Raw genomic sequence first — 27,980 nt, 5'->3', positions numbered from 1 at the left:
TACAAATTCAAAACAACGGACCCCACCCCTTCTGGGTTGAACAGGGACAAAGGAGTCTTATCTCACACATACCGATTGTCTGTCTGAAGCTAATCACAATGTGCCTGGTTTTCTGCATCCTAGGTGCTGTGAACTCAAAATTCAGTGTTTGTGGAAAATGTCCTATAATCACACCGGGTGTTCCTTTCTTTCAGCAGGAGACGTGTGGAAGTCAGCGAATGAAGCAAAAGAACGCCGATGGAGGGGAAAAGAAAATGCATATTCCAACGTGCAAGAGCAGTTGGTATATTTGGATGCACCAAGGAAGGAGGAAGAAAAACATCCGGCAAAAGGAAGGAATAATGCTGGTCTTTTTCAGGAGGATGACTCTCTACAGCAAAACACGTGTCAAAGAGACAGCGGGAAGGAGGGCACTGCAAGCAGTGAAGCTTTCCCTAAAATATCGATTATTAATATTCAACAAAGGATGCGTAACAGAAAGAAAATATATAAATGCTTGGAGTGCAAAAAAAGTTTCAGGCAGAGAGCATGCCTTGCTTCCCACCAAAGAATTCACACAGGGGAGAAACCATATCAATGCCAGGAGTGTGGGAAAAATTTTGGAAGAAAAGATTGCCTCATCTCCCATCGAAGAATTCACACAGGGGAGAAACCATACAAATGTCTTGAGTGTGAGAAAAGCTTCAGTTGGAGATCACAACTTTGTGAGCATCAAAAAACTCACACTGAGGAGAAACCATATAAATGCCTGGAGTGTGGGGAAAGTTTTGCAAGAAAACATAGCCTTACCTGCCATCAAAGAATGCACACAGGGGAGAAACCATATGAATGTCAGGAGTGTGGGAAAAGTTTTGGAAGAAAAGATTGCCTCATCTCCCATCGAAGAATTCACACAGGGGAGAAACCATACAAATGTCTTGAGTGTGAGAAAAGCTTCAGTTGGAGATCACAACTTTGTGAGCATCAAAAAACTCACACTGAGGAGAAACCATATAAATGCCTGGAGTGTGGGGAAAGTTTTGCAAGAAAACATAGCCTTACCTGCCATCAAAGAATGCACACAGGGGAGAAACCATATGAATGTCAGGAGTGTGGGAAAAGTTTTGGAAGAAAAGATTGCCTCATCTCCCATCGAAGAATTCACACAGGGGAGAAACCATACAAATGTCTTGAGTGTGAGAAAAGCTTCAGTTGGAGATCACAACTTTGTGAGCATCAAAAAACTCACACTGAGGAGAAACCATATAAATGCCTGGAGTGTGGGGAAAGTTTTGCAAGAAAACATAGCCTTACCTGCCATCAAAGAATGCACACAGGGGAGAAACCATATGAATGTCAGGAGTGTGGGAAAAGTTTTGGAAGAAAAGATTGCCTCATCTCCCATCGAAGAATTCACACAGGGGAGAAACCATACAAATGTTTTGAGTGTGGGAAAAGCTTCACTTTAAGTGCCAATCTCACTTGTCATCAAAGAATTCACACAGGGGAGAAACCATATGAATGCCAAGAGTGTAGGAAAAGTTTTGGAAGAAAACATAGCCTTACCTCCCATCAAAGAATCCACACAGGCGAAAAACCATACAAATGTCTTGAGTGTGAGAAAAGCTTCAGTTGGAAATCACAACTTTGTGAGCATCAAAAAACTCACACTGAGGAGAAACCATATAAATGCCTGGAGTGTGGGGAAAGTTTTGCAAGAAAACATAGCCTTACCTGCCATCAAAGAATGCACACAGGGGAGAAACCATATGAATGTCAGGAGTGTGGGAAAAGTTTTGGAAGAAAAGATTGCCTCATCTCCCATCGAAGAATTCACACAGGGGAGAAACCATACAAATGTCTTGAGTGTGAGAAAAGCTTCACTTTAATTGCCAATCTCACTTGTCATCAAAGAATTCACACAGGGGAGAAACCATATGAATGCCAAGAGTGTAGGAAAAGTTTTGGAAGAAAACATAGCCTTACCTCCCATCAAAGAATCCACACAGGCGAAAAACCATACAAATGTCTTGAGTGTGAGAAAAGCTTCAGTTGGAAATCACAACTTTGTGAGCATCAAAAAACTCACACTGAGGAGAAACCATATAAATGCCTGGAGTGTGGGGAAAGTTTTTCAAGAAAACATAGCCTTACCTGCCATCAAAGAATGCACACAGGGGAGAAACCATATGAATGTCAGGAGTGTGGGAAAAGTTTTGGAAGAAAAGATTGCCTCATCTCCCATCGAAGAATTCACACAGGGGAGAAACCATACAAATGTCTTGAGTGTGGGAAAAGCTTCAGTTGGAGATCACAACTTTGTGAGCATCAAAAAACTCACACTGAGGAGAAACCATATAAATGCCTGGAGTGTGGGGAAAGTTTTGCAAGAAAACATAGCCTTACCTGCCATCAAAGAATGCACACAGGGGAGAAACCATATGAATGTCAGGAGTGTGGGAAAAGTTTTGGAAGAAAAGATTGCCTCATCTCCCATCGAAGAATTCACACAGGGGAGAAACCATACAAATGTCTTGAGTGTGAGAAAAGCTTCAGTTGGAGATCACAACTTTGTGAGCATCAAAAAACTCACACTGAGGAGAAACCATATAAATGCCTGGAGTGTGGGGAAAGTTTTGCAAGAAAACATAGCCTTACCTGCCATCAAAGAATGCACACAGGGGAGAAACCATATGAATGTCAGGAGTGTGGGAAAAGTTTTGGAAGAAAAGATTGCCTCATCTCCCATCGAAGAATTCACACAGGGGAGAAACCATACAAATGTTTTGAGTGTGGGAAAAGCTTCACTTTAAGTGCCAATCTCACTTGTCATCAAAGAATTCACACAGGGGAGAAACCATATGAATGCCAAGAGTGTAGGAAAAGTTTTGGAAGAAAACATAGCCTTACCTCCCATCAAAGAATCCACACAGGCGAAAAACCATACAAATGTCTTGAGTGTGAGAAAAGCTTCAGTTGGAAATCACAACTTTGTGAGCATCAAAAAACTCACACTGAGGAGAAACCATATAAATGCCTGGAGTGTGGGGAAAGTTTTGCAAGAAAACATAGCCTTACCTGCCATCAAAGAATGCACACAGGGGAGAAACCATATGAATGTCAGGAGTGTGGGAAAAGTTTTGGAAGAAAAGATTGCCTCATCTCCCATCGAAGAATTCACACAGGGGAGAAACCATACAAATGTCTTGAGTGTGAGAAAAGCTTCACTTTAATTGCCAATCTCACTTGTCATCAAAGAATTCACACAGGGGAGAAACCATATGAATGCCAAGAGTGTAGGAAAAGTTTTGGAAGAAAACATAGCCTTACCTCCCATCAAAGAATCCACACAGGCGAAAAACCATACAAATGTCTTGAGTGTGAGAAAAGCTTCAGTTGGAAATCACAACTTTGTGAGCATCAAAAAACTCACACTGAGGAGAAACCATATAAATGCCTGGAGTGTGGGGAAAGTTTTTCAAGAAAACATAGCCTTACCTGCCATCAAAGAATGCACACAGGGGAGAAACCATATGAATGTCAGGAGTGTGGGAAAAGTTTTGGAAGAAAAGATTGCCTCATCTCCCATCGAAGAATTCACACAGGGGAGAAACCATACAAATGTCTTGAGTGTGGGAAAAGCTTCAGTCGGAAATCACATCTTTGTGAGCATCAAAAAACTCACACTGGGGAGAAACCATCTAAATGCTTGTAGTGTGGGGAAAAGGTTCAGTCAGAGTACATGTTTTACTTCCCACCAAAGGAGACACAATGGGAAGAAATAAAGATATCCAGATTGTGGGGAAAATTTCTCTTGGAACAATCAGCTCACTTACCACCAAAAGATTTCACACAGGGGAGAAACCATACAAATGCCTGGAGTGCCTTAAGTCATATTTCAATTGTTTTAATTTAATGTTTCAACTTAATGCTTTATTAGATCCAAGTGGGCAGCTGTGTTGGTCTGAAACAGTTGAACAAAGCAGGAGTCAAGTGGCACCTTTAAGATCAGCCGATTTTTATTTAGAACGTAAGCCACTGATGGACCTCTGCTCCATATTTTTATCCAATCCCTTCTTGAAGCTGGCTATGCTTGCAGCCGCCACCACCTCCTGTGGCAGTGAATTCCACATGTTAATCACCCTTTGGGTGAAGAAGTACTTCCTTTTATCCGTTCTAACCTGACTGCTCAGCAATTTCATCGAATGCCCACGAGTTCTTGTATTGTGAGAAAGCCGACAGGAGATGGAATGTCTCTGGTTCGGGAGGACTCAGTGGCTATTAGCCACAGTGTGTGTGTGAGTGTGTGTGTGTGTGTGTGTGTATATATATATATATATATATATATATATATATATATATATATATATATATATATATATATATATATATATATATATATATATTTGCCGCTGTGTGACACAGAATGTTGGACTGGATGGGCCATTGGCCTGATCTAACATGGCTTCTCTTATGTTCTTATGTTCAAACAACAACTGTCTCGAGTCTTTTAAGAAGACTTTAAGAATTTAATGGCTGTCATCAAGATGTATTGTATAGTAGTCCATGTGGTATCATTACTCCTTTGCGCAATTATTTTAGGGGAAAACAAAGAAGGGAAAGGAACTTAAACCAAAAACCTGAGTAAGAAACCTAAAGGGTTAATATGCAATTCAATTTAAAAACAAAGTGTAAAAAAAATCACAAATCAACATACATGTATTTATTGTTGAAAGCTAAAACCATTTAAGGGCCCATCGTAAGCCTCTATCCTACGTACGATCATAAAACCACAATGGGAACCCGGCTCAACTTGACCTGACGCATTTCGACCTAAATTGGTCTTCTCCAGAGGTCAGAAAGGGACGTACACATATTGGCTCATAATACAGAATAGAATAAAAACGGAACGATGCTGGGCCACGAGGAAATTTCTGTAGTATAAAAGAGAAAAATTATAAATTTGTAAAAATATTTTTTTCCATGCTATTTAAGGCTAAATATTCGGTTTCTTACTACAATTACTTTAGGGACCAAAATTGTTTTATCTGGAGGAGAATTACATCTTCAGAGGTTTTATTTCTCTTCCTCTGACACCGTTATCGAAAGTGTCACATAAGGAGGACTAATTGGGCATTCTACTGGTGGTTTCCAGTCAGAAAAGACCCTCTATTGGGTGAGCATATCAGGTGTGCTGGCCTTCCCTTTGTACATAGTCTTCTGCCTATCAACGTAAAGACTGATTTTTCTGCCCCAACCTGAAACAAGCCTGATCTTGTCAGATTTTGGAAGCTAAGTGGAGCCGACTATTTAGTGCTTGGATGGGAGACCTCCTTGAAATACCAGCAGTTGGGAAGACAGAGGTGGAGTTTATTCAGCCACCTCTCTGAATATCCTCCACTTCCTCAGTAAGGGGCAGTCACCAGAGGGTGGCATGACTTCCTGGGGCAGCGCACGCAGACACACGCACAGACACACACAATACAACCCTCCCTTCTGACTTGCCTGAATCTTAAGAGAACTGTAACGCATACGTATTTAGCTAAGTCAGAGGAATAGTAGACCTGATTTTTATTGTGTGCGTCTTTCTGTACTTGTATGATTAACTTTCGCCTTTTCACCCAATCCTTAACTGGTTTGGTGTACCAGTTTGGTGTAGTGGTTAAGTGTGTGGACTCTTATCTGGGAGAACCGGGTTTGATTCCCCACTCCTCCACTTGCACCTGCTGGAATGGCCTTGGGTCAGCCATAGCTCTGGCAGAGGTTGTCCTTGAAAGGGCAGCTGCTGTGAGAGCCCTCTCCAGCCCCACCCACTTCACAGGGTGCCTGTTGTGGGGGAGGAAGGGAAAGGAGATTGTAGGCCGCTCTGAGACTCTGTCCTTGAAAGGGCAGCTGCTGTGGGAGCCCTCTCAGCCCCACCCACCTCACATGGTGTCTGTTGTGGTGGGGGGGGAGGTAAAGGAGATTGTGAGCGGGATATAAATCCAATATCATCTTCTAATAAAAGAGCACGCTTCAGTTGAAATGAAATCGTCAACTCGTAAGAAGTTAATTTTTTTCTGTTGACACACGATCTGAAATCTCACCTTGAATATTTCATTGTTCTGGAAGGGCTAAGTCTTTTAGAAAGTTTGCTCAGGCAAACCTGATCAGGCTTAATGGAACAATGGGCTATTTCAGGGGTGGCCAACGGTAGCCACCCCTGGGCTATTTCATACAAAGTCCATCACAGTCTGGATCCCTTTTGCCTGCCAAGACCGCCTTTCCCGCTCTGCTCCACGAAGACAGCCGGGGCTCCTGAGCAGGGCCTTCTGCAGGTGGCTCCATGCAACAGGCCAAATCAACAGTAGCCTCTTCATGTGCATTCTGTGCTGTGCCCAAAGCCTGGGGGAGGAGCCTGCATGAACAGCCTGCAGGAGGAGGCCAGAAAGGCTGCCTTTATCATGGCTTTCTGCAAATGATGCAATGAAATGTTTTCAGGAAGCTGTTTCGGTCAAGGGAACAGGGACTGTGGCCTGTACTGCCATAAGCAAGAGCCTTCTGTGTAACTCCTGTGACATGTGGATGCTTATTCTTGGTTCCAGCTCTTCCCCTTCCCCCACATGTTCTGCTCATTTTCATAATCCCAACTTCTATTGTATTGTTTCCTGGATGTTCCTGTAACACCCCATCGCTCTACCTGCAACTGGGGCAGGTGGGGTTGCCACGTCCAATTCAAGAAATATCTGGGGACTTTGGGGGTGGAGCCAGGAGACTTTGGGGGTGGAGCCAGGAGACATTGGGGTGGAGCCAAGATCAAGGCTGCGACAAGCATCACTGAACTCCAAAGGGAGTTCTGGCCATCACATTTAAAGGGACGGCACACCTTTTCAATGCCTTCCTTCCATAGGAAATAATGAATAGGGGCACCTTCTTTTGGGGCTCATAGAATTGGACCCCTTGGTCCAATCGTTTTGAAACTTGGGGGATATTTTGGGGAGAGGCACTAGATGCTGCACTGAAAGTTTGGTGCCTCTACCTCAAAATACAGCCCCCCCAGAGCCCCAGACACCCGCGGATCAATTCTCCATGATTTTCTATGGGAATAAATCTCCATAGGGAATAATAAAGAGTTCCCAGCAGACATTTCCCTCCCCTCCCCCGCTTTTTGACGACCCTGAAGCGGGGGGAGGGCCTCCAAACCGGGAGATCCCCTGCCCCCACCTGGGGATTGGCAACCCTAGGGGCAGGTGCCACGCAAAGACTGTACCGCAGGGGAAGTAGGAGGGCTTTTTTTAAAAAAAAAAGCAGGAATGCAGTTCTGGCTGGCTCGCCATCAGGGGTGTGGCCTAATATGCAAATGAGTTCCTGCTGGCCTTTTTTCTACCGAACTTTTTCTGGAACTAAAACCAGCCGCTCCCCATGAACAGGCCCTCAGCTTGCCAAGGGTCAGTCTCCTTCATAGGAGGAAAGAGGATACAATGGCCTGGAGGCAGCTCAGCAAAGGATAAGATCCCTTTTTTTTTGCTGCTTTTAATGAGAGAGAGCTTTTAAGAGGGAGATCTTGGAGTCCTGGCAGAGAACTCGCTGAAAATGTCGAGTCAGTGTGCGACTGCAACAAACAAGGCCAACACTATGCTGGGGATTATTAGGAAGGGGACTGAAAACAAATCAGTATCATAATGGCCCTGTATAAATCGATGGCGCGGCCTCATTAGGACTACCGTGTACATTTCTGGTCACCACACTTGAAAAAAAAGGTACTGTGGCACTGTTAAAAAAGTGCAGAAAAGAGCAACTGAAATGATTAAAGGTTTGGAACATCTTTATTAACCCGCTCCAGGCCGAAATACCGCGGAACAGCCCAGGACAGGTACAAAACAACCTAGAATGCCACACTGGGATGCATCACAAACGTTTAAGAATGATATTTTAGAAATGAAAAAGCGGAACTCGCACATCTTCATTAAGCCATTCCAGGCCAAAATGCCTCTGTAAAATGCCGGAGTGAGCGTGAAACCACCTAAAAAGTCCCCTGTGCAAGCACCAGTCGTTTCCGACTTGGGGGTGACGTTGCTTTTGCGTTTTCACGGCAGACTTTTTACGGGGTGGTTTGCCATTGCCTTAGCGGCCCCGTGGCGCAGAGTGGTAAAGCAGCAGTACTGCAGTACTGTGATCTGAACTCTGCTCACGACCTGAGTTCGATCCCAGCGGAAGCTGGATTCAGGTAGCCGGCTCTAGATTTACTCAGCCTTCCATCCTTCCGAGGTCGGTAAAATGAGTACCCAGCTTGCTGGGGGGGAAGTGTAGATGACTGGGGAAGGCGATGGCAAACCACCCTGTAAAAAAGTCTGCCGTGAAAACGTGAAAGCAATGTCACCCCAGAGTCGGAAACGACTGGTGCTTGCACAGGGGACCTTTCCTTTCCTTGCCATTGCCTTCCCCAGTCATTTACGCTTCTCCCCCCCCGCCAGCAAGCTGGGGACTCATTTGACTGACCTCAAAAGGATGGAAGGCTGAGTCAACCTCAAGCCGGCTGCCTGAACCCAGCTTCCGCCGAGATCAAACTCAGGTCGTGAGGAGAGGGCTCAGACTGCAGTACTGCAGCTTCACCACTCTGCGCTATGGGGCTCTATCCTCCACCTAGGCTGCCTCAAAAAACACTGGGATGCATCACAGACACCAACACACACACACACAAACACACTTGCAGGGGTGGGGAAGCAAGCATCTATCTCAGCTGTGGTGTGAAGACAGCAAGGGTGTGGGTGACTGAAGTCACAGGTGGGGGGAAGTAGAAAAGAAGAAGTGGTTGGTGGGTGGGTGGGTGGCATTAGGACGATGAGTGGGGTGGGAAGACCCCAGAGACGGAGGCGGGAAGTGAATGCCTTGACTTGCGTGGCAAGACAGAAAGGGTGGGGGGCACTCACCTAGAGCCTCTTTCTAGAGCCTGTTGTATTTTCCTCCACAATGGGCCTTATTCAGTGGAACAGGCTTCCTCGGGAGGTGGTGGGCTCTCCTTCCTTGGAGGTTTTTCAACAGAGGCTAGATGGTCATCTGACAGCGATGAAGATCCTGTGAATTTAGGTGGAGGTGTTTGTGAGCTTCCTGCATTGTGCAGGGCGTTGGACTAGATGACCCTGGAGGCACCTTCCAACTCTTATGATTCTTTGGGAGGTGGTGGGCTCTCCTTCCTTGGAGGTCTTTCAACAGAGGCTGGATGGCCATCTGACAGCAATGAGGATCCTGTCAATTTAGGGGGAGGCGTTTGTGAGTTTCCTGCATTGTGCAGGGGGTTGGACTAGATGACCCTGGAGGTCCCTTCCAACTCTGATTCTTCGGGAGGTGGTGGGGTCTCCTTCCTTGGAGGTTTTTAAGCAGAGGCTAGATGGCCATCTGACAGCAATAAAGATTATGTGAATTTAGGGGGAGGTGTTTGTGGGTTTCCTGCATTGTGCAGAGGTTGGACTAGATGACCCTTGAGGTCCCTTCCAACTCTATGATTCTTCGGGCGGTGGTGGGCTCTCCTTCCTTGGAGGTTTCTCAACAGAGGCTAGATGGCCACCTGACAGCGATGAGGATCCTGTGAATTTAGGGGGAGGTGTTTGTGAGTTTCCTGCATTGTGCAGGGGGTTGGACTAGATGACCCTGGAGATCCCTTCCAGCTCTATGATTCTATGATTCCTAGTCAGATCATTAGCACAAATCATTTGTATAACTCACTTGCATCTGCTGCACATCCCAGGCATCACCAGAAGCTATACTAAATTATATCAGTTCAGTTCTACCTTAAAATGCTTCTTGAGTTATAATTGTCATAATAAAACCTCACTCCCGTCGTACTTCCAAAAAAACCTTTTGAAAAAATGTGGTCATAGTATCATGACGAAGACTTCCGTATGCTTTATATGTTTTGGTTATTTCCCAATTTTTTGTGGGGGGGGGAATACTAGAAAGGTTATCATATCTTAGAATTCAACAAACAAAATGATGAAGATGATGATGTTGGATTTATATCCTGCCGTCCACTCCGAATCTGAGTCTCAAACCGGCTCACAATCTCCTTTCTCTTCCTCCCCCACAACAGACACCCTGTGAGGTGGGTGGGGCTGAGAGAGCTCTGACAGAAGCTGCCCTTTCAAGGACAACTCCTTCCAGAGCTATGGCTGACCCAAGGCCATGCTAGCAACTGCAAGTGGAGGAGTGGGGAATCAAACCCGGTTCTCCCAGGTAAGAGAGCTATGGCTGACCTAAGGCCATTCCAGCAGGTGCAAGTGGAGGAGTGGGGAATCAAACCCGGATCTCCCAGATAAGAGAGCTATGGCTGACCCAAGGCCATTCCAGCAGGTGCAAGTGGAGGAGTGGGGAATCAAAGCCGGTTCTCCCAGATAAGAGAGCTCTGGCTGACCCAAGGCCATTCCAGCAGGTGCAAGTGGAGGAGTAGGGAATCAAACCCGGTTCTCTCAGATAAGAGACCTATGGCTGATGCAAGGCCATTCCAGCAGATGCAAGTGGAGGAGTGGGGAATCAAACCCGGTTCTCCCAGATAAGAGTCCACACACTTAACCACTACATCAAACTGGCTCTTCAAAAAGGTGATTTGAACCATGGAGCCCAGAAGCAAGTTAATTTTTTTTGAGGGGGGGGAGGGTTAGGATAAGAAAGAAAGAGCACAATAAAATTTAGCTCCTGTGTGTTCCTGCCCAAAAGGAGGTCTGGATCATCATCATCTTAAAAGGCACCCATCTTTTCCAAGGAAGCCGATTTCTACAGTCTGGAGAGGAGCTGTTATTTCAGTGAACCCCCAGCGCCCACCTGGAGCCTGGCATCCCTATTAAAACATCCTAATCCATTGTTGTGGGCTTTTGGGGGCAGCATCCTCTTTTTATCGGGGGCGGGGGGGGGAGGAAAGGTCCCCTGTGCAAGCATCAGTCGTTTCCGACTCTGGGGTGACGTTGCTTTCCCAACATTTTCACGGCAGACTTTTTACGGGGTGGTTTGCGTTACGTTCCCCTGTCATCTCCACTTCCCCGCCTGCCCCCCCCCCCCCCCAGCAAGCTGGATCCTCATTTGACCGACCTCGGAAGGATGGAAGGCTGAGTCCACCTCGAGCCCGGCTACCTGAAAACCCAGCTTCCGCCAGGGATCGAACTCAGGTCATGAGCAGAGTTTAGAACTGCAGTAAAAAGGTAAAGGTAGTCCCCTGTGCAAGAACCAGTTTTCATGGCAGACTTTTGACGGGGTTGTTTGCCTTTGCCTTCCCCAGTCATCTCCACTCCCCGCCCCCCGCCCCCCAGCAAGCTGGGTCCTCATTTGAACGACCTCGGAAGGATGGAAGGCTGAGTCGACCTCGAGCCGGCTACCTGAAAACCCAGCTTCCGCCGGGGATCGAACTCCGATCGTGATCAGAGTTTAGGACTGCAGTGCTGCAGCTTCAACGCTCTGCGCCACGGGGCTCTTATTTTATCCAGGGAGTGGCTCCCAGTTCCTGAGGGGAGACCTGGTAGCAGCATTGCATAGGCGAGCCCAGCCACCTTTCCCCTTTTTCCCTTGGAAGAATGAGCACTGTCTCTCTTTCTCTCTGGAGGAGTTAAAGAGAGAGAGAGAGGACTAGCGGTCCTAGAGAGGCACATGGGGGGGTGTAGGGGGGGAGCCATTTCTCCTCCACCACCACCCCTTGCAAGAAATCGCCTCTGGATCGCAGAGACTTCTGCTTGAAGGGCTGGGAGGGAATCTGGTGAGCTCCAAGAGGCTATGGGGAGGGGGGATATGGGGTGGGGGGCTGCAATGCAAGACACAAAGCAAGGATCAAGGCGTTGGAGGGGGGAGATGTAGTGGGGGAGTGAAAGAGAGCATGCACCCCCACCCGGTTTTCGTCTTCCCTCCCCTTTGTCCTCTCCCGTCCCCTGCCCCCCACTGAGAGCCGCTCGTCCTCCCCTTTGTGCAGAGCCAGGAAGGAGGTTCCTGCAGCGGGCTTGAGCGCAGAATCCGAATCCAGTCCCTGCGGAGATTGGAGGAAGTGTAAGTGGCTTCCCCCCCCCAGGCGCATTTAGAAAGAATGTGGGGGTGGGAGGGAGCGCAGAGTGAGATTTGGGGAGGGAGCAGATGAAGGGGAGGGAAGGAGTGGGGGGGGCGAGGGGGAGGGCTTTTGGGGGTCAGGAACGGAAGGGCTAGGGGAGCTGGGAAGGGGGGCACAGCGACTTACTGGGACCCACAAGCAACAGAGTCTGAAGAGTGCAAAGGGGGATCTTTTTTTTTTTGGCAGCAAATCTCCCTCCTCAGCTTCTGTGCCCCTTTGTTGTGGGGGAATGGAAGCAGGAGGGCCAGCTCCCCCTCCCCACAGCCGATCTGCTCTGGGTGGGATGCTTTAGGGAGTTCCTTTTCCCTGCTTCCCCACTGGGACCCACAAGTAACGGAGTCTGAAGAGTGCAAAGGGAGATCTTTTTTGTAGAAAATCTTCCTCCTCAGCTTCTGTGCCCCTTTGTTGTGGGGGAATGGAAGCAGGAGGGCCAGCTCCCCTCCCCACAGACCGACGTGCCCTGCCTTGGATGCTTTAGGGAATTCCTTTTCCCTGCTTCTGCACAGCCCCCTAGATCAGGGGTGGCCAACGTAGCTCTCCAGATGTTCTTTTGCCTGCACCTCCCATCAGCCCCAGCCATTGGCCGTGCTGGCTGGGGCTGATGGGAGTCGTAGGCCAAAAACATCTGGAGCGCTACCGTGGGCCACAGTATTCCCCGAGAGCTTTTCCGCCATCTTGCCCAAAGCTGTTTTGGACTGAAGTTGAATTTTGCAAGCCAGACAGGTTGGCGGCCATTTCCGCAGCCAGCCCAGGCAGGACGTGCAAAACCTTCCCCCCTCCCACACCCCCGCAGAGCTAGTTTTCAGCATGCGGGGAGAATTGAATTCCAGCTGGCATCTCTCCCCCTGTCAGGGCTGGATCGGGGGGGGGGGGGGGGGGAGGGGTGACAGAGGCGGTGTTTTGCTGCCAGAGGGGGGGTGGTGTGCCAAATTGGGTGCCTCCCCCCCCCCCCCAGGAAGGGAAGAGAAAGATCGGCTTCTTTTGCATCTCCACCTGGTCCACTGGAACCCCTTCCCTTGCCTCAATAATGCAATAATTGCTCCCTCCCGGCTGCTTTTCTTCTCTCTTCCCCACACCATCCAATCATCCCATTGGCGCCTGGTCCTACACACCTCTGGTTGTGTGTGTTGGGGGTGGGAGAGACGGAGGGAAGGAATCTCCAGGGCTATCTCCCCGCCGCCCCCCCCCGCTTCAGAAGTGCTTTCATCTCGCCCCCCCCCCCCCAAAAAAAACCCAGCTTCTGCCCTGTATGAAAAAGCCCTTTGCTAACAGTTTGACAATTCCAATTCATTCCTGCAGCTCATCGAAATAAAGCAGGTGAGAAAAACAATCCAGGCTGACCATTTGTTGCTACCAAAACAGAGAATGAAAAGAAGAGTCGCTTTCTCTCTTCCACCTCTGGGATCCTTCCCTAAACGAGACCCCGCTCGCTCTCTCCGAGACCCCCCCCTCGCCCTCCACCCTTTCCAGACTCAGAGCCAACAAGCCCGAAGGGAGGTTCATGGGCATGCTGGTAGGAGAGTCTCAAAGAAGTCAGTGATTGGCTTGCATCGGAGTAGGTTTTTAGGGGGGAAAGGGAAAAGTCGGATCTACACGGATCGTCATGAATTCATAGGATTTTTACACTGGAATGAAATCAAGCCACTATTATTCTGTAGATCCTGTCTTAGACTATAGGCAGGACCACAAAAATCATGCCTCCACGGATTCGTGGCGCCTCAGCAGCGCAAAAACCGGGTCCCGAAGCACGGATCCTCATGAATTCACATGATTTTCACGGTGAAATGAAATCAAACAACCGTCATGCTGTAGAGCCGCCTTAGACTATAGGCAGCACTGGAAAAATCATGCCACCATGAATCTGTGGCACAATAGTGGGAAAACATGTTTCCAAACCATGGATCCTCATGATTTTTGCTTTGGACCTCCCCAAGCTCACCATCCAATCACATATCATGTCCACGGGCAGAGTTTGCACCCCAGAAACCATGGATCTATGATTTCTGTGGTGCAAACAATGCCCTTGGACATGATATAAGAATTGATGGTGAGCTTTGGGGGATCCAAAGCAAAAATCATGGGGATCCATGAGGATCCGTGGTTCAAAACCAAGTTTTTGCTCTAGGGTGCTGCCAAAAAGCCATGGATCCATGATTTCTGTGGTGCAAACTCTGCCCGTGGACATGATATGTGATTGGAAGGTGAGCACGGGGGGGATCCAAAGCAAAAATCATGAGGATCCGTGGTTTGGAAACATGTTTTTCCACTGTTGTGGTGCCACAGATTCGTGGTGGCATGATTTTTTCCGGTGCTTCCTATAGTCTAAGACAGGATCTACAGAATAATAGTGGTTTGATTTCATTTCAGTGTAAAAATCCTATGAATTCATGAGGATCCGTGTAGATCTTTTACCCAGACCCAGTTTTTAGAGTCCCAGTTGCAAACACTTTGCATTTTCGATTACTTGTCCCTTGCAATCCTTAGCTCTTCCTCCTTTCTCCCTCTTTGCCAAAATGCAAGCTGTAACCTCCTCGGTTGGGGCAGACGCTTGCCTTATGTTAGTCTATACAGCAACCAAACTATGAATATTATTACCAGTTCTCCTTGTTCAAGGTGAGAAGCTCCCCTAAATTTTATACTGGCTTGTACGAAAGTCCCACTGAATTTGATGAGACTAGAGGAGAGGGGACCTAAAATTGCAGCTGAGAGTCCTGAACCTTTACTCAGAAGTAAGTTCCACATAGCTCAACATTAGTATCAAGTATGCATGCTTGGGACTATGGCCTTCTTTGCTGCAGTCCCAAACAGTTTATGCACTTAAAGAAATGCAAACAGTCATCAGATCCCTGAAGAAATGCATGCCACATTGAGAAGGGAAAAACAACCCGGTTTTTCTCTTACTGTTCAGGGGAAGATCCTGTGAATTTAGGGGGAGATATTTGTGAGTTTCCTGCATTGTGCAGGGAGTTGGACTAGATTACCCTTCCAACTCTAGGATTCTAGGTTCCTATCCTTTCGCCACTGCTGCACGACTCTAGAGGAGGGAATTTCAACTTTAAACCCCTTCTCTGGTGTGGCGCTATAGAGGGGCGCACAAAGTTAGTTTTGTCTAGGGCTCCAAAGCCCCTGCTGAGGCTTCCCCTCCCCATACAAACACCCGATGGGGTGTTTAAATGGAGGGTGTGTACCAGATTGCCCAGGGGTCCCTTCATTTTTTGAGTGGGGGCGCCATTTCCCCCCCCCCCCCAAAAAAAATATGTAGATCCGACCCTATCCCCTACTGTCAGCACACACCACCCCAAACTGTTGGTGCTCTCTCACCTCATTCCCAGCACATTCTCCTAAAGGGGTGGGGGAGAGGCAGCAGTATTCCCTCTAAGCTGAGTTAGTGTGAGCTAGCTCACCGTTTTTAGCCCCGGCTCACACATTTTTGTCTTCGCTCAGGAAGGAAGACCCACAGAGCAAACGATGAGGTTCAGTGCGGCCAAGTGCAAAGTAATGCACACTGGGGCCAAGAATCCCAGCTACAAATACAAGCTGATGGGGTGTGAACTGGCAGAGACTGACCAAGAGAGAGATCTTGGAGTTGTGGTAGATAACTCACTGAAAATGTCAAGACAGTGTGCGGTTGCAATAAAAAAAGGCCAACGCCATGCTGGGAATTATTAGGAAGGGAATTGAAAACAAATCAGCCAGTATCATAATGCCCCTATATAAATCTATGGTGCGGTCTTATTTGGAATACTGTGTACAATTCTGGTCACCGCACCTCAAAAAGGATATTATAGCATTGGAAAAAGTGCGACTAGAATGATTAAAGGGTTGGAACACTTTCCCCTATGAAGAAAGGTTAAAACGCTTGGGGCTCTTTAGCTTGGAGAAACGTCGACTGTGGGGTGACATGATAGAGGTTTACAAGATTCTGCATGGGATGGAGAAAGCAGAAAAAGAAGTCCTTTTCTCCCTTTCTCACAATACAAGAACTCGATGGGCATTCGATGAAATTGCTGAGCAGTCAGGTTAAAACGGATAAAAGGAAGTCCTTCTTCACCAAAGGGTGGTTAACATGTGGAATTCACTTCCACAGGAGGTGGCGGCGGCTACAAGCATAGCCAGCTTCAAGAGGGGATTGGATAAAAATATGGAGCAGAGGTCCATCAGTGGCTATTAGCCACAGTGTGTGTGTGTGTGTGTTTGTGTGTGTGTATATATATATATATATGGCCACTGTGTGGCACAGAGTGTTGGACTGGATGGGCCACTGGCCTGATCCAACAGGGCTTCTCTTATGTTTTTATGTAACTCAGAGTGTTGGACTGGATGGCCACTGGCCTGATCCAGCATGCTTCTCTTATGTTCTTATGTGACAGAGTGTTGGACTGGAGGGGCACTGGCCTGATCCAACATGGCTTCTCTTATGTTCTTATGTGACACAGAGTGTTGGACTGGATGGGCCATTGGCCTAATCCCACATGGCTTCTCTTATGTTCTTATGTGACACAGAGTGTTGGACTGGAGGGTCCATTGGCCTGATCCAACAGGGCTTCTCTTATGTTCTTATGTAACTCAGAGTGTTGGACTGGATGGGCCATTGGCCTGATCCCACATGGCTTCTCTTATGTTCTTATGTGACTCCGAGTGTTGGACTGGATGGGCCACTGGCCTGATCCAGCATGGCTTCTCTTATGTTCTTATGTGACAGAGTGTTGGACTGGAGGGGCCACTGGCCTGATCCAACATGGCTTCTCTTATGTTCTTATGTGACACAGAGTGTTGGACTGGATGGGCAATTGGCCTGATCCCACATGGCTTCTCTTCTGTTCTTATGTGACACAGAGTGTTGGACTGGATGGGCAATTGCCTGATCCAACAGGGCTTTTCTTACGTTCTTATGTGACTCAGAGTGTTGGACTGGAGGGGCCATTGGCCTGATTCAACAGGGCTTCTCTTATGTTCTTATAAATTTATGCAGCAGCTCACAACTTTAATGCCAGTAGCTCACAAAGTAGCCCCCCCCCCCGCCATATAGAGGGGAGAGATGCGGGGCCAAACTCTCCTGAGCCTCAGTGGATCAAATCCAGAATCTTGAATTGTGCCTGAATCCAGAAAATGTATGTGTGACAAAAAGTATTTCCCACCATTTTTCTTTCTTCCTCCCAGGCAGGAGTACAAGGACCCCCCTGGATGCCTCCACCACCATCTCCTCCGTGCGCTGAAGGAAAGGAGCCGCCATGCAGCCCGCTCAGGTACTGGGGGAAGGAGAATCACCGGGGAGATGTGTGGCGGACAGTAAGGGTGCTTCCTTCTCTGCTGTGATGCTCAGAGGATTGGGCTCCTTCCCATTAATTCTAGCAATCCCCACTGGTAAGACAGGAAAACGTTTTCTAGGATGGTTTCTGCAGAAAAGCAGGACAGTTAGAACCTGACTCTGATTTGCCCCAACCCCAAATGTGTCTGTAACACTATTGGATTCCCCACAAAAACCTATTTTCTCCTCGCAGGCGGGGGTGTCCTTTGAGGAGGTGGCCGTGGATTTCACGACGGGGAGTGGGCCCTGCTGCGCCCGGCCCAGAGAGCTCTCTACAAGGAAGTCATGCTGGAGAATTATGGGAACGTGGCCTCTCTGGGTGAGGATCCTTTGCTCCTTCTTGCTCTGAGGAATGACTATAAGGAGGAAGGAGGGGGCCAGGCTGTGTGTCTTGGTCCAGTGGCTGGTCTCTGCCTTCCTCCTCTGATGCGGGGAGGGGTTCTGGGCTCTCCTTGCAGAGAGGGAGCCCCTCCTGGCACTTCTGTGCCTGAGCCAAGTGAGAGGGCTTCGGAAGAGGTGTCAGGGGAGGCCTGGTGTGGAGATGGTGGGGCGGTGTGAGCAGGGGCTTCCTTCCAGTGTGGGCCTGGCCTTACCTGTGGAAGGAAGGACTCTGCTGTCTTTTCTGCCATTTTAATTCTCAGCTGGCGTTTCCATTTCAGCTTGGTACAGAAGGGGCATAGAACTGCCAGCACCCCTTTTGTTGTCTAGGGCAGGGGTGGCCAAACTGTAGCTCTTTTCAAACATATTGTGTGATTCTCGAAGCCTCCGTTGCTCCGTCATCTGGCTTGGAGAAAACATTAGTCTCTTTAAATCACTTCTCCAAACCAAGACAGCCAACGGCTTGGAAACTGCATTTAAAGTTGCTTTCTTTCCACCTCTTCCTCCCCCATCTATTTCCCTCCCTTCCTCCCTCCTTCCTTCCTTCCTTCCTTCCTTCCTTCCTTCCTTCCTTCCTTCCTTCCTTCCTTCCTTCCTTCCTTCCTTCCTGCCTTCCCTCCCTCCCTCCTTCCCTCCTTCTTTCCTTCCTTCCTTCCCTCCCTCCCTCCTCCCTCCTTCCTTCATTCCTTCCCTCTCTCCTTCTTCCCTCCCTCACTTCCTCCTCCTTCCTTCCCTCCCTCACTTCCTCCCTCCTTACTTCCTTCCTTCCCTTCCTCCATCCTTCTTCATTTTTCCCTCTCTCTCTCCCGCCTTCCTTCCTTCCTCCCTCACTTCCTTCCTTCCCTCCCTCCCTCCTTCCCTCTCTCCCTCCTTCCCTCCCTCACTTCCTCCCTCCTTCCTTTCTTCCCTCCCTCACTTCCTCCTCCTTCCTTCCTTCCTTCCTTCCTTCCTTCCTTCCTTCCTTCCTTCCTTCCTTCCCTCCCTCCCTCCCTTCTTTCTTTCCTTCCTTCCTTCCCTCCCTCCTTCCTTCATTCCTTCCCTCTCTCCCTCCTTCCCTCCCTCCCTCACTTCCTCCCTCCTTCCTTCCTTCCCTCCCTCCCTCCCTCCCTTCCTTCCCTCCCTCCCTCCTCCTTTCTTCCTTCCTTCCTTCCCTCCCTCCCTCCTTCATTCCTTCCCTCTCTCCCTCCTTCCTCCCTCACTTCCTCCCTCCTTCCTTCCCTCTCTCCCTCCTTCTTTCCTTCCCTCCCTCACTTCCTCCCCCTTCCTTCCCTCCCTCCCTCCCTCCTTCCCTCCCTCTTTCCCTCTCTCCTTCCCTCTCTCCTTCCCTCTCCTTCCTTCCTTCCTTCCTTCCTTCCTTCCTTCCTTCCTTCCTTCCTTCCTTCCCTTCCTTCCTTCCTTCCTTCCTTCCTTCCTCCCTCCCTCCCTCCCCTCCCTCCCTCCCTTCCTTCCCTCCCTCCCTCCTTCCCTCCCTCTTTCCCTCTCTCCTTCCTTCCTTCCCTCCCTCCCTCCTTCCCTCCCTCTTTCCCTCTCTCCTTCCTTCCTTCCTTCCTTCCTTCCTTCCTTCCTTCCTTCCTTCTTCCTTCCTTCCTTCCTTCCTTCCTTCCTTCCTTCTTCCGTGACACATGGCTTCTCTTTTGTTCCCCACAATGTTAGCGCCCTAGCCAGTCATCTCGTTTGCCTAGTGTCAGAACTAGCCCCGGAAAGCTCATGCGCTGCCACAGAAATTGTTAGTGCCTTGCACTGATCTGTGTGATCTGCTTTTGTCCCATATGCTCCTGGGTAGAGTCAGAAGTGAGAGCTGTCGAATCCCAAAGAAACGGGGGGGGGGGGGGGGGGCTGGAGGCACAGTTTCCCTGATTGTTTTGCCTGCACTTTAAGGTTTTCCTGGTGTCCTGCCGTTTTCTACTGGTTTGGAATGGTTGGATGTATGGGCACACAGAAGAGGTCTAATTTTGTGGGGGGGTTTTCTCTGATCAACAGGGCCTCTGATCCCCAAACCTGACCTCATATCCCGGCTGGAGGAAGAAGAAGGGCCGTTTCAACTGGGCTGCGATGAAGAGGCGGGATCGACAGGTAGGGACTGAAGGGGTCTGTCTTGGGACTGTGTGTTGCCTGCGCTTCCTTCCACGGGCTGGTGAATGTCTGCGGCCTTATTGAACCTCATAGTCTGCCCTGAAAAGAGCTTCTTTCTCCCTAGTCTTGTGCCCTTATGTCAAGTCTAGCCCAGTTTTGCCCACTCTGGAAGTTCAGTATTTTCCAAAGGAAGTCCTGGCTTTCCCAGGGTATGTTTAAACTCTAGTTAGGATTTGGCTGTTTCTATCAGTACCTGTTAAGAGCCCGTGGCGCAGAGTGGTAAAGCTGCAGTACTGCAGTTGGAGCCCTCTGCTCACGACCCTGAGTTTGATCCCAGCAGAAGCTGGTTCAGGTAGCCGGCTCCAGGTCGACTCAGCCTTCCATCCTTCCGAGGTCGGTCCAAATGAGGACCCAGCTTGCTGGGGGAAAGTGTAAAAGACTGGGGAAGGCAATGGCAAACTACCCCGTAAAAAGTCTGCCGTGAAAACGTTGTGAAAGCAACGGCACCCCAGAGTCGAAACGACTGGTGCTTGCACAGGGGACTACCTTTACCTTTTTACCTTTTTTATCAGTACCTGAGTTCATGTTGCCTGGATCTGTCCACCAGGAAGCCGTTTACATACCCCAGCAAATGTGCAGGGGCGGGGTTCTTAGCAAGGGAGGTCTAGACAGCAAATTCCCCTGCTCAGGGGTGGGAGAATGGGCCAGCGATTATAGGTCGTCTTTTCTTTCTTTGCAACTGCAATCTTTCACCGCGATGTTTTGCTTTCCTCAGTCCCAAGGTGGGTGGGAGCAAAACAAAGGGGTCTAATGGCTTCCTCCCATTTAATACAAAAGCAATTGAGTGACGATAGAAGCAGATACAACAATAATTTGTGTTCCTAGTAGTCTTTTATTTTCTCCAAAAATCAACTGCTAAAGTAAACAAACAAACAAACAGAAACGAAATAAATTAGGATGGAGAATGCAGCTTCCATACAAGACAAGACCATAATGTGCAACCATATATCTTTTCCACAATTATTTTAATCCCACTTCACACTACGTACTGCCTACCAACCTCTTAACCGGCATCATTCTCTAAAGTGATCCGTATGTTCAACCATAGTCAATCATAAAGCGGTGACCATTCCATACCTTGTATTAATTGTATGCACAATATATTTGGCAGAGAATCTCTCTTCGAAATAGTCCACATACCATTATTTACAGTTATGTTTCCAAATCATAGCGTGCTAACTCATTCCATACTTCATATGAATTCTGTTCTGTTCTCAAATTCTCAAAAGATTTGCCAGAGCAGTGGTTTTGATGGTTGATCTATTAGAACTTTCCAGCTTAACGTCTTGTAGATATAAGGTTTACAAGTTAATGCATGGGATGGAGAAAGTAGAGAAAGAGGTACTTTTCTCCCTTTCACACAATACAAGAACTCGTGGGCATTCGATGAAATTGCTGAGCAGACAGGTTAAAACGGATAATAGGAAGTACTTCTTCACCCAAAGGGGGATTAACATGTGGAATTCACTGCCACAGGAGGTGGGTGGCGGCCACAAGCATGGCCACCTTCAAGAGGGGTTTAGATAAAAATATGGAGCAGAGGTCCATCAGTGGCTATTAGCCACAGTGTGTGTGTGTATATATATATATATATAATTTTTTTGGCCACTGTGTGACAGAGTGTTGGACTGGATGGGCCACTGGCCTGATCCAACATGGCTTCTCTTATGTTGATGATTTTGTTTGTTAGAGGCTTTTCAATTTGAAATATTTTTTGCAATCGTTGAATAGGGAGATATTTACCAGTGTATTTGCTTCGTTAATTTTCCACAGTTTCTCTTGTGTGATTTACAACGTTTATTTTGTGGTACTCTTGGCTTGCTTACCCTCTGAGTGCGGCATAAAGACTGAGAGATCTCCATTCTGAACCAAATATGACAAAGGCAGCATTAACTCTAAAAAATACCTGGAGAATCTTGTTAGTCTCTAGGCGCTGTGAACTCAAAATTCAGTGTTTGTGTTAAGTGTCCTGTCCTCACACCAGGTGTTCCTTTCTTTCAGCAGGAGACGTGTGGAAGTCAGCGAATGAAGCAGAAGACCACCGATGGATGGAATTAGAGGATACATATTCCAATGTGAAAGAGAAGATTGAATCTTTGGATGCGCTTTTGAATCTTTTGGATGCGAAGGGGAGCAATAATTCTGGTCTTTTACAGGGGGATGACTCTCTAAAGCAAAACACATGTCAAAGAGACAGCAAAAATGAGTTCACTGCAAGCAGTGAAAAATCCACTGAAATATCAGTTATTAATATTCAACAAAGGATACGCCATAGAAAGAAAATATATAAAAGCCTGAGGTGTAGAAAAAGTTTCAGGCAGAGAGCACGCCTTACTTCCCACCAAAGAATTCACACAGGGGAGAAACCATATGACTGCCAGGAGTGTGGGAAAGTTTTGGAAGAAAAGGTGGCCTCATCTCCCATCAAAAAAATCACAAAGTGAAGAAATCATACAATTGCATGGAGTGTGGGAAAAACTTCATTGTGAGTACCGGTCTCACTCGCCATCAAAGAATTCACACTGGGGAGAAACCATATAAATGCCTGGAGTGTGGGAAAAGCTTTGGTTACAGAAGCACTCTTACTTGCCATCAAAGAATTCACACAGGGGAGAAACCATATAAATGCGAGAAGTGTGGTGAAAGTTTTAGAAGAAAATATGGCCTTATCTCCCATCAAAGTATTCACACAAAGGAGAAGCCATACAAATGCCAGGAGTGTGGAAAAGGTTTTGGAAGAAAAAATAGCCTCATCTCCCATCAAAGAATTCATACAGGGATGAAACCATACAAATGTTTGGAGTGTGGGAAAAGCTTCACTGTAAGAACCAGTCTCGCTTGCCATCAAAGAATTCATACAGGGGAGAAACCATACAAATGTCTTGAGTGCGGGAAAAGCTTCAGTCAGAGATCACAACTTCGTTTTCATCACAAAATTCACACTGGGGAGAAGCCACATGAATGCCAGGAGTGTGGGAAAAGCTTTCGTTACAGAACCGTTCTTACTTGCCATCAAAGAATTCACACAGGGGAGAAACCATATGAATGCCAGGAGTGTGGGGAAAGTTTTAGAAGAAGATTATAACCTTAACTGCCATCAAAGAATTCACACAGGGGAGAATCCATATGAATGCCAGGAGTGTGGGAAAGGTTTTAGAAGAAGATATAGCCTTACCTACCATCAAAGAATTCACACAGGGGAGAAACCATATAAATGCCTGGAGTGTGGGGAAAACTTCACTTTAAGTATCACTCTCACTCGCCATCGAAGAGTTCACACAGGGGAGGAACCATACAAATGTCTTGAATGTGGGAAAAGCTTCAGTCGGCGCTCACAACTTACTGTTCATCAGAAAATTCACACTGGGGAGCAACCATATAAATGCCAGGAATGTGGGAAAAGCTTTGGTTACAGAACTGCTTTCACTTGCCATCTAAGAATTCACACAGGGGAGAAACCATACGAATGCCAGGAGTGTGGCAAAAGTTTTGGAAGAAAATATAACCTTAGCCTACCATCAAAGGATTCACACAGGGGAGAAACCATACAAATGCTTGGAGGTGTGGGAAAAGGTTCACTGTAAGTACCAGTCTCACTTGTCATCGAAGAATTCACACAGGGAGGAAACCATACAAATGCCCTGAGTGCGGGAAAAGCTTCAGTCGGAGATCACAGCTTTGTGTTCATCAAACAATCACACTGGGGAGAAACCATATAAATGCCTGGAGTGTGGGAAAGGTTTTGGAAGAAAACAAAGCCTTACCTTCCATCAAAGAATTCACACAAGGGAGGAACCATACAAATGTCTTCAGTGTGGGGAAAGGCTTCACTTGGAGATCACAACTTCGTGACCATCAACAAATTCACACTGGGGAGAAACTATATAAATGCCTGGAGTGTGGGAAAAGTTTTGGAAGAAAAGATAGCCTCATCTCCATCAAAGAACTCATACAGGGGAGAAACCATATGAATGCCAGGAGTGTGGGAAAGGTTTTGGAAGAAAAGATGGCCTCATTTCACATCGAAGAATTCACACAGGGGAGAAACCTCACAAATGCTTGGAGTGTGGGAAAAGCTTCAGTTACAGTCACAGTCTTACGTCCCATCGAAGAACTCACACAGGGGAGAAACCATATGAATGCCAGGAGTGTGGGAAAAGTTTTGCAAGAAAAGATAGCCTCATCTCCCATCAAAGAATTCACACAGGGGAGAAACCATACAAATGTTTGGAGTGTGGGAAAAGGTTCACTGTAAGTACCAGTCTCACTTGTCATCGAAGAATTCACACAGGGGAGAAACCATATGAATGCCAGGAGTGTGGGAAAAGGTTCAGTCAGAGTACACATTTTACTTCCCACAAAAGGACACACACAAGCAGGAAGAGATAAAAATGTTTGGTGTGTGGGTACACTTTCTGTTGGAATAATCACCTTAATTTACCGCCAAAAGATTCACACAGAAGAGAAACCATACAAGTGCCTAGAGTGGCTTCAGTCACAGTTCACCCCTTAGTATCCATCAGAAAATTCACATGGTGGGAAAAAAACCACATAGAAATGTCTGGAGTGTGGAAAAATCTTCACTGACAGGTTTTGTCCAGCTTTCCATCGAAGATGGCACACTGGAGAGGAACCGTATAAATGCCTAGATCGTGGGAGCAGAATCAAAACAGCAGCTGGTGTGCAAATAGTGCTGTAAGTGCAAAATAATCAGTGGAGTAAAAAAACACTTTAGAAAGATAACAAAATATATTGCACGAAGTCAAAAGTTAACCAAATAATGTACATCCAGCTACAAAGAGTCCGTCCACAAACAATAGCTTCCGTTGTTCCGCAGGTTTCTGTCTCTTAAAGGGCTGACAGATCCGCTTTCAATTCCAAGCCGCAGCTTCTGTAGATAAGAAAGTTCGTCTTGTTTTGAGTCGTTAGGTCTTCAGTTACGTAGAAAAGAAACAGAACACTCATGGCAAAATTAATCCAAAAGAGGGGAGAACTCGCCACACTTAGAACTTGCTGGCGGTTTCGAAGCCTTCCTCTGCGCTGTTTCTCTCATGAGGATGCAATATTTCCACGGAGCCACGGTGCAAACATCAGTCAAACAAACGAAGCGTCATATCTTTTCTCCACTGCAACAGAGAGCAGAGGAAGGCTCTCTGTGTTATATGAATGTTGACTTCATGTAATATAGATATATTGTCATCATTCTGAAGTGCCGTTTTACTCCGCTGATGATTTTGCATTTACGGTAGATGGTGGGAACATACACACAGAGGAGAAAACGTATAAATTCCCAGAGGGTGGGAAAGGCTTCATTCAGTATACATTTTAATGGCCATTGGGGCTCTTTTTGGGGGTCTTGGGGAGTCACCAAAGAGACGACACCGGTGAGGCAGCTGTTGCACATGCAGGGACGGTGGCTCAGTGCTAGAGCATCTGCTTGGGAAGCAGAAGGTCCCAGGTTCAATCCCTGGCATCTACAAAAAAGGGTCCAGACAAATAGGTGTGAAAAACCTCAGCTTGAGACCCTGGAGAGCCGCTGCCAGTCTGAGGAGACAATACTGACTTTGATGGACTGAGGGGGGTCTGATTTAGTATAAGGCAGCTTCATAGGTTGGGACAGTGGCTCAGTGGCAGAACATCTGCTTGGTAGGCAGAAGGTCCCAGGTTCAACCCCCGGCATCTCCAACTAAAAAGGGTCGAGGCAAATAGGTGTGAAAAACCTCAGCTTGAGACCCTGGAGAGCCGCTGCCGGTCTGAGAAGACAAGACTGACTTTGATGGACCGAGGGGGGTCTGATTCAGTAGAAGGCAGCTTCATATGTCCATGTAGAATATGTGGTGTTTGCCACCCTCCCACTCTTCCTTGCAGCCGGAGCAGGTAAGCAGGCGGATGTGGCCAGCTCCTGTGGCAGACAGCTTTCTCCCAAGCCAGGACAGGGTTGGCCCAAACTGTGCATTGTGCTTTGCATTGCTCCCCTCCCTATGAGTTGCTGTGGTTCCGGGGACGGGGGCCATAAAAAAATCCACAGACGAGAGAAACTGCAAATCCATGGAGTGTGCGGAAAACTTTGCTCGCAGTAGCGTTGTTACGTCCCACCTAAGACGTCACACGGGGGAAACCATACAACTGCCTGGAGTTTGGAGAAAACTTCCATCGGGCCTCACACTTCAATGTTCATCAGAAAATTCACACAGAGGAAATAGCATATAAATGCCTTGATTGGGGGTGGGGGGGGGTGGACTTCAGAGTTATCTTCTTTGTTGACTCTGACTCTCTGTGACCCCATGGACCAAGTCACACCAGGCTTTCCTGTTTTCCACCATCCTCCAAAGTCGGCACCAATTCATGATAGTTACATCAGTGACGCTGTCCAGCCATCTCCTCTTTTGCCGTCCCCTTCTTCTTTTGCCTTCTGTCTTTCCCAGCATCAGGGTTTTCTCCAGGGAGTGCTCCCTTCTCATTGGGTGGCCAAAGTATTTCAGCTTCAGTTTCAGCACCTGACCTTCCAGAGAACAATCAGGGTGGATTTCCCTTAGGACTGACTGACTGGGTCTCCTTGCAGTCCAAAGTAATCCAAGAAGTAAAGTTATCTTCGTACTTTGCATCAAAGAAATCACACAGGAGAAACATGCAGATGCCCTCGGTGTGGGAAAAGGTTCCATCGGAGGGCAAACCTTACTTCCCACAGAAGGATGCTCACAGGGAAGAAGAAATACGTTGCATATTCATGATTGTAGTTATATTTATGGATGTTTTTTTTACGGTATGCAGTTTCATGACCTTTGTAAAGTTAAACCCCGGGGTCAGGAAAAGAATCAAAATTCATATCCACCTCTCAATCGTGACAGTTCGTGAGTATAACCGAAGAAATTATTGCTCCCGAACTGCAGACAACTACTGTCATCAAGAGGTATTGTAGTCCCTGTGATATATTGTAGCCCCTGTGGTATAGTTACTCCTTTGCACAATTAGTTAAGGGTTCGGTTTTTTTTTTTTCATTTGGAGGACAATGGCGTGTTCCAAGTTCAAAAGTTTCATTTCTCTCCCGCGGCAACCTCTATGAAAAGTGTCACATAAGGGGAGGTCGAATCAGGCATTTTACTGGTGGCTTCCATCAGAAAATCCTGCCTCTTGGGTGAGCATACCAAGCGTGCTGGCCTTCCCATTATTTTATTTATTTATATCAGATTTATATCCCGCCCTTCCCTAACAGGGCGGCTAACAACAGTTAAAAACCACATAGAATATTAAAAAAACAAGAACGTATGAGAAGCCATGTTGGATCAGGCCAAGGGCCCCTCCAGTCCAACACTCTGTGTCACATAAGAACATAAGAGAAGCCATGTTGGATCAGGCCAATGGCCCCTCCAGTCCAACACTCTGTGTCACATAAGAACATAAGAGAAGCCATGCTGGATCAGGCCAATGGCCCATCCAGTCCAACACTCTGTGTCACATAAGAACATAAGAGAAGCCCTGTTGGATCAGGCCAGTGGCCCATCCAGTCCAACACTCTGTGTCACATAAGAGAAGCCATGTTGGGTCAGGCCAATGGCCCATCCAGTCTAACACTCTGTGTCACATAAGAGAAGCCATGTTGGATCAGGCCAATGGCCCATCCAGTCCAACACTCTGTGTCACATAAGAACATAAGAGAAGCCATGCTGGATCAGGCCAATGGCCCCTCCAGTCCAACACTCTGTGTCACATAAGAACATAAGAGAAGCCATGCTGGATCAGGCCAATGGCCCATCCAGTCCAACACTCTTGAGTCACATAAGAGAAGCCATGTTGGGTCAGGCCAATGGCCCATCCAGTCCAACACTCTGTGTCACACAGTGACCAGTATATATATATACACACACACACACTGTGGCTAATAGCCACTGATGGACCTCTGCTCCATATTTTTATCCAATCCCCTCTTGAAGCTGGCTATGCTTGTAGCCGCCACCACCTCCTGTGGCAGTGAATTCCACATGTTAATCACCCTTTGGGTGAAGAAGTACTTCATTTTATCCGTTTTAACGTGACTGCTCAGCAATTTCATCGAATGCCCACGAGTTCTTGTATTGTGAGAAAGGGAGAAAAGGACTTCTTTCTCTACTTTCTCCATCCCATGCA

General features: G+C 47.4%; 1 protein-coding gene and 1 pseudogene across 1 annotated transcript; both read left to right on the top strand.

The window, feature by feature from the left end:
- Positions 1 to 157: 157 nt before the first annotated feature.
- Positions 158 to 22,300, top strand: LOC132571598 (zinc finger protein 850-like). Its single transcript, XM_060238396.1, has 5 exons — positions 158 to 2,048; positions 2,133 to 3,690; positions 17,198 to 17,283; positions 19,704 to 19,796; positions 21,858 to 22,300. Exons 1-5 carry the CDS (start codon positions 158 to 160, stop codon positions 22,298 to 22,300), a joined length of 4,071 nt encoding a protein of 1,356 aa, XP_060094379.1.
- Positions 11,631 to 24,279, top strand: LOC132571597 (zinc finger protein 420-like; annotated as a pseudogene).
- Positions 24,280 to 27,980: the final 3,701 nt, after the last annotated feature.

The sequence above is a fragment of the Heteronotia binoei genome, chromosome 5 (assembly GCF_032191835.1).
Source record: "Heteronotia binoei isolate CCM8104 ecotype False Entrance Well chromosome 5, APGP_CSIRO_Hbin_v1, whole genome shotgun sequence".
NCBI lineage: Eukaryota > Metazoa > Chordata > Lepidosauria > Squamata > Gekkonidae > Heteronotia > Heteronotia binoei.
The sequence above is the reverse complement of the archived record's forward strand: the minus strand, read 5'-3'. Positions and strand labels throughout refer to the sequence as shown.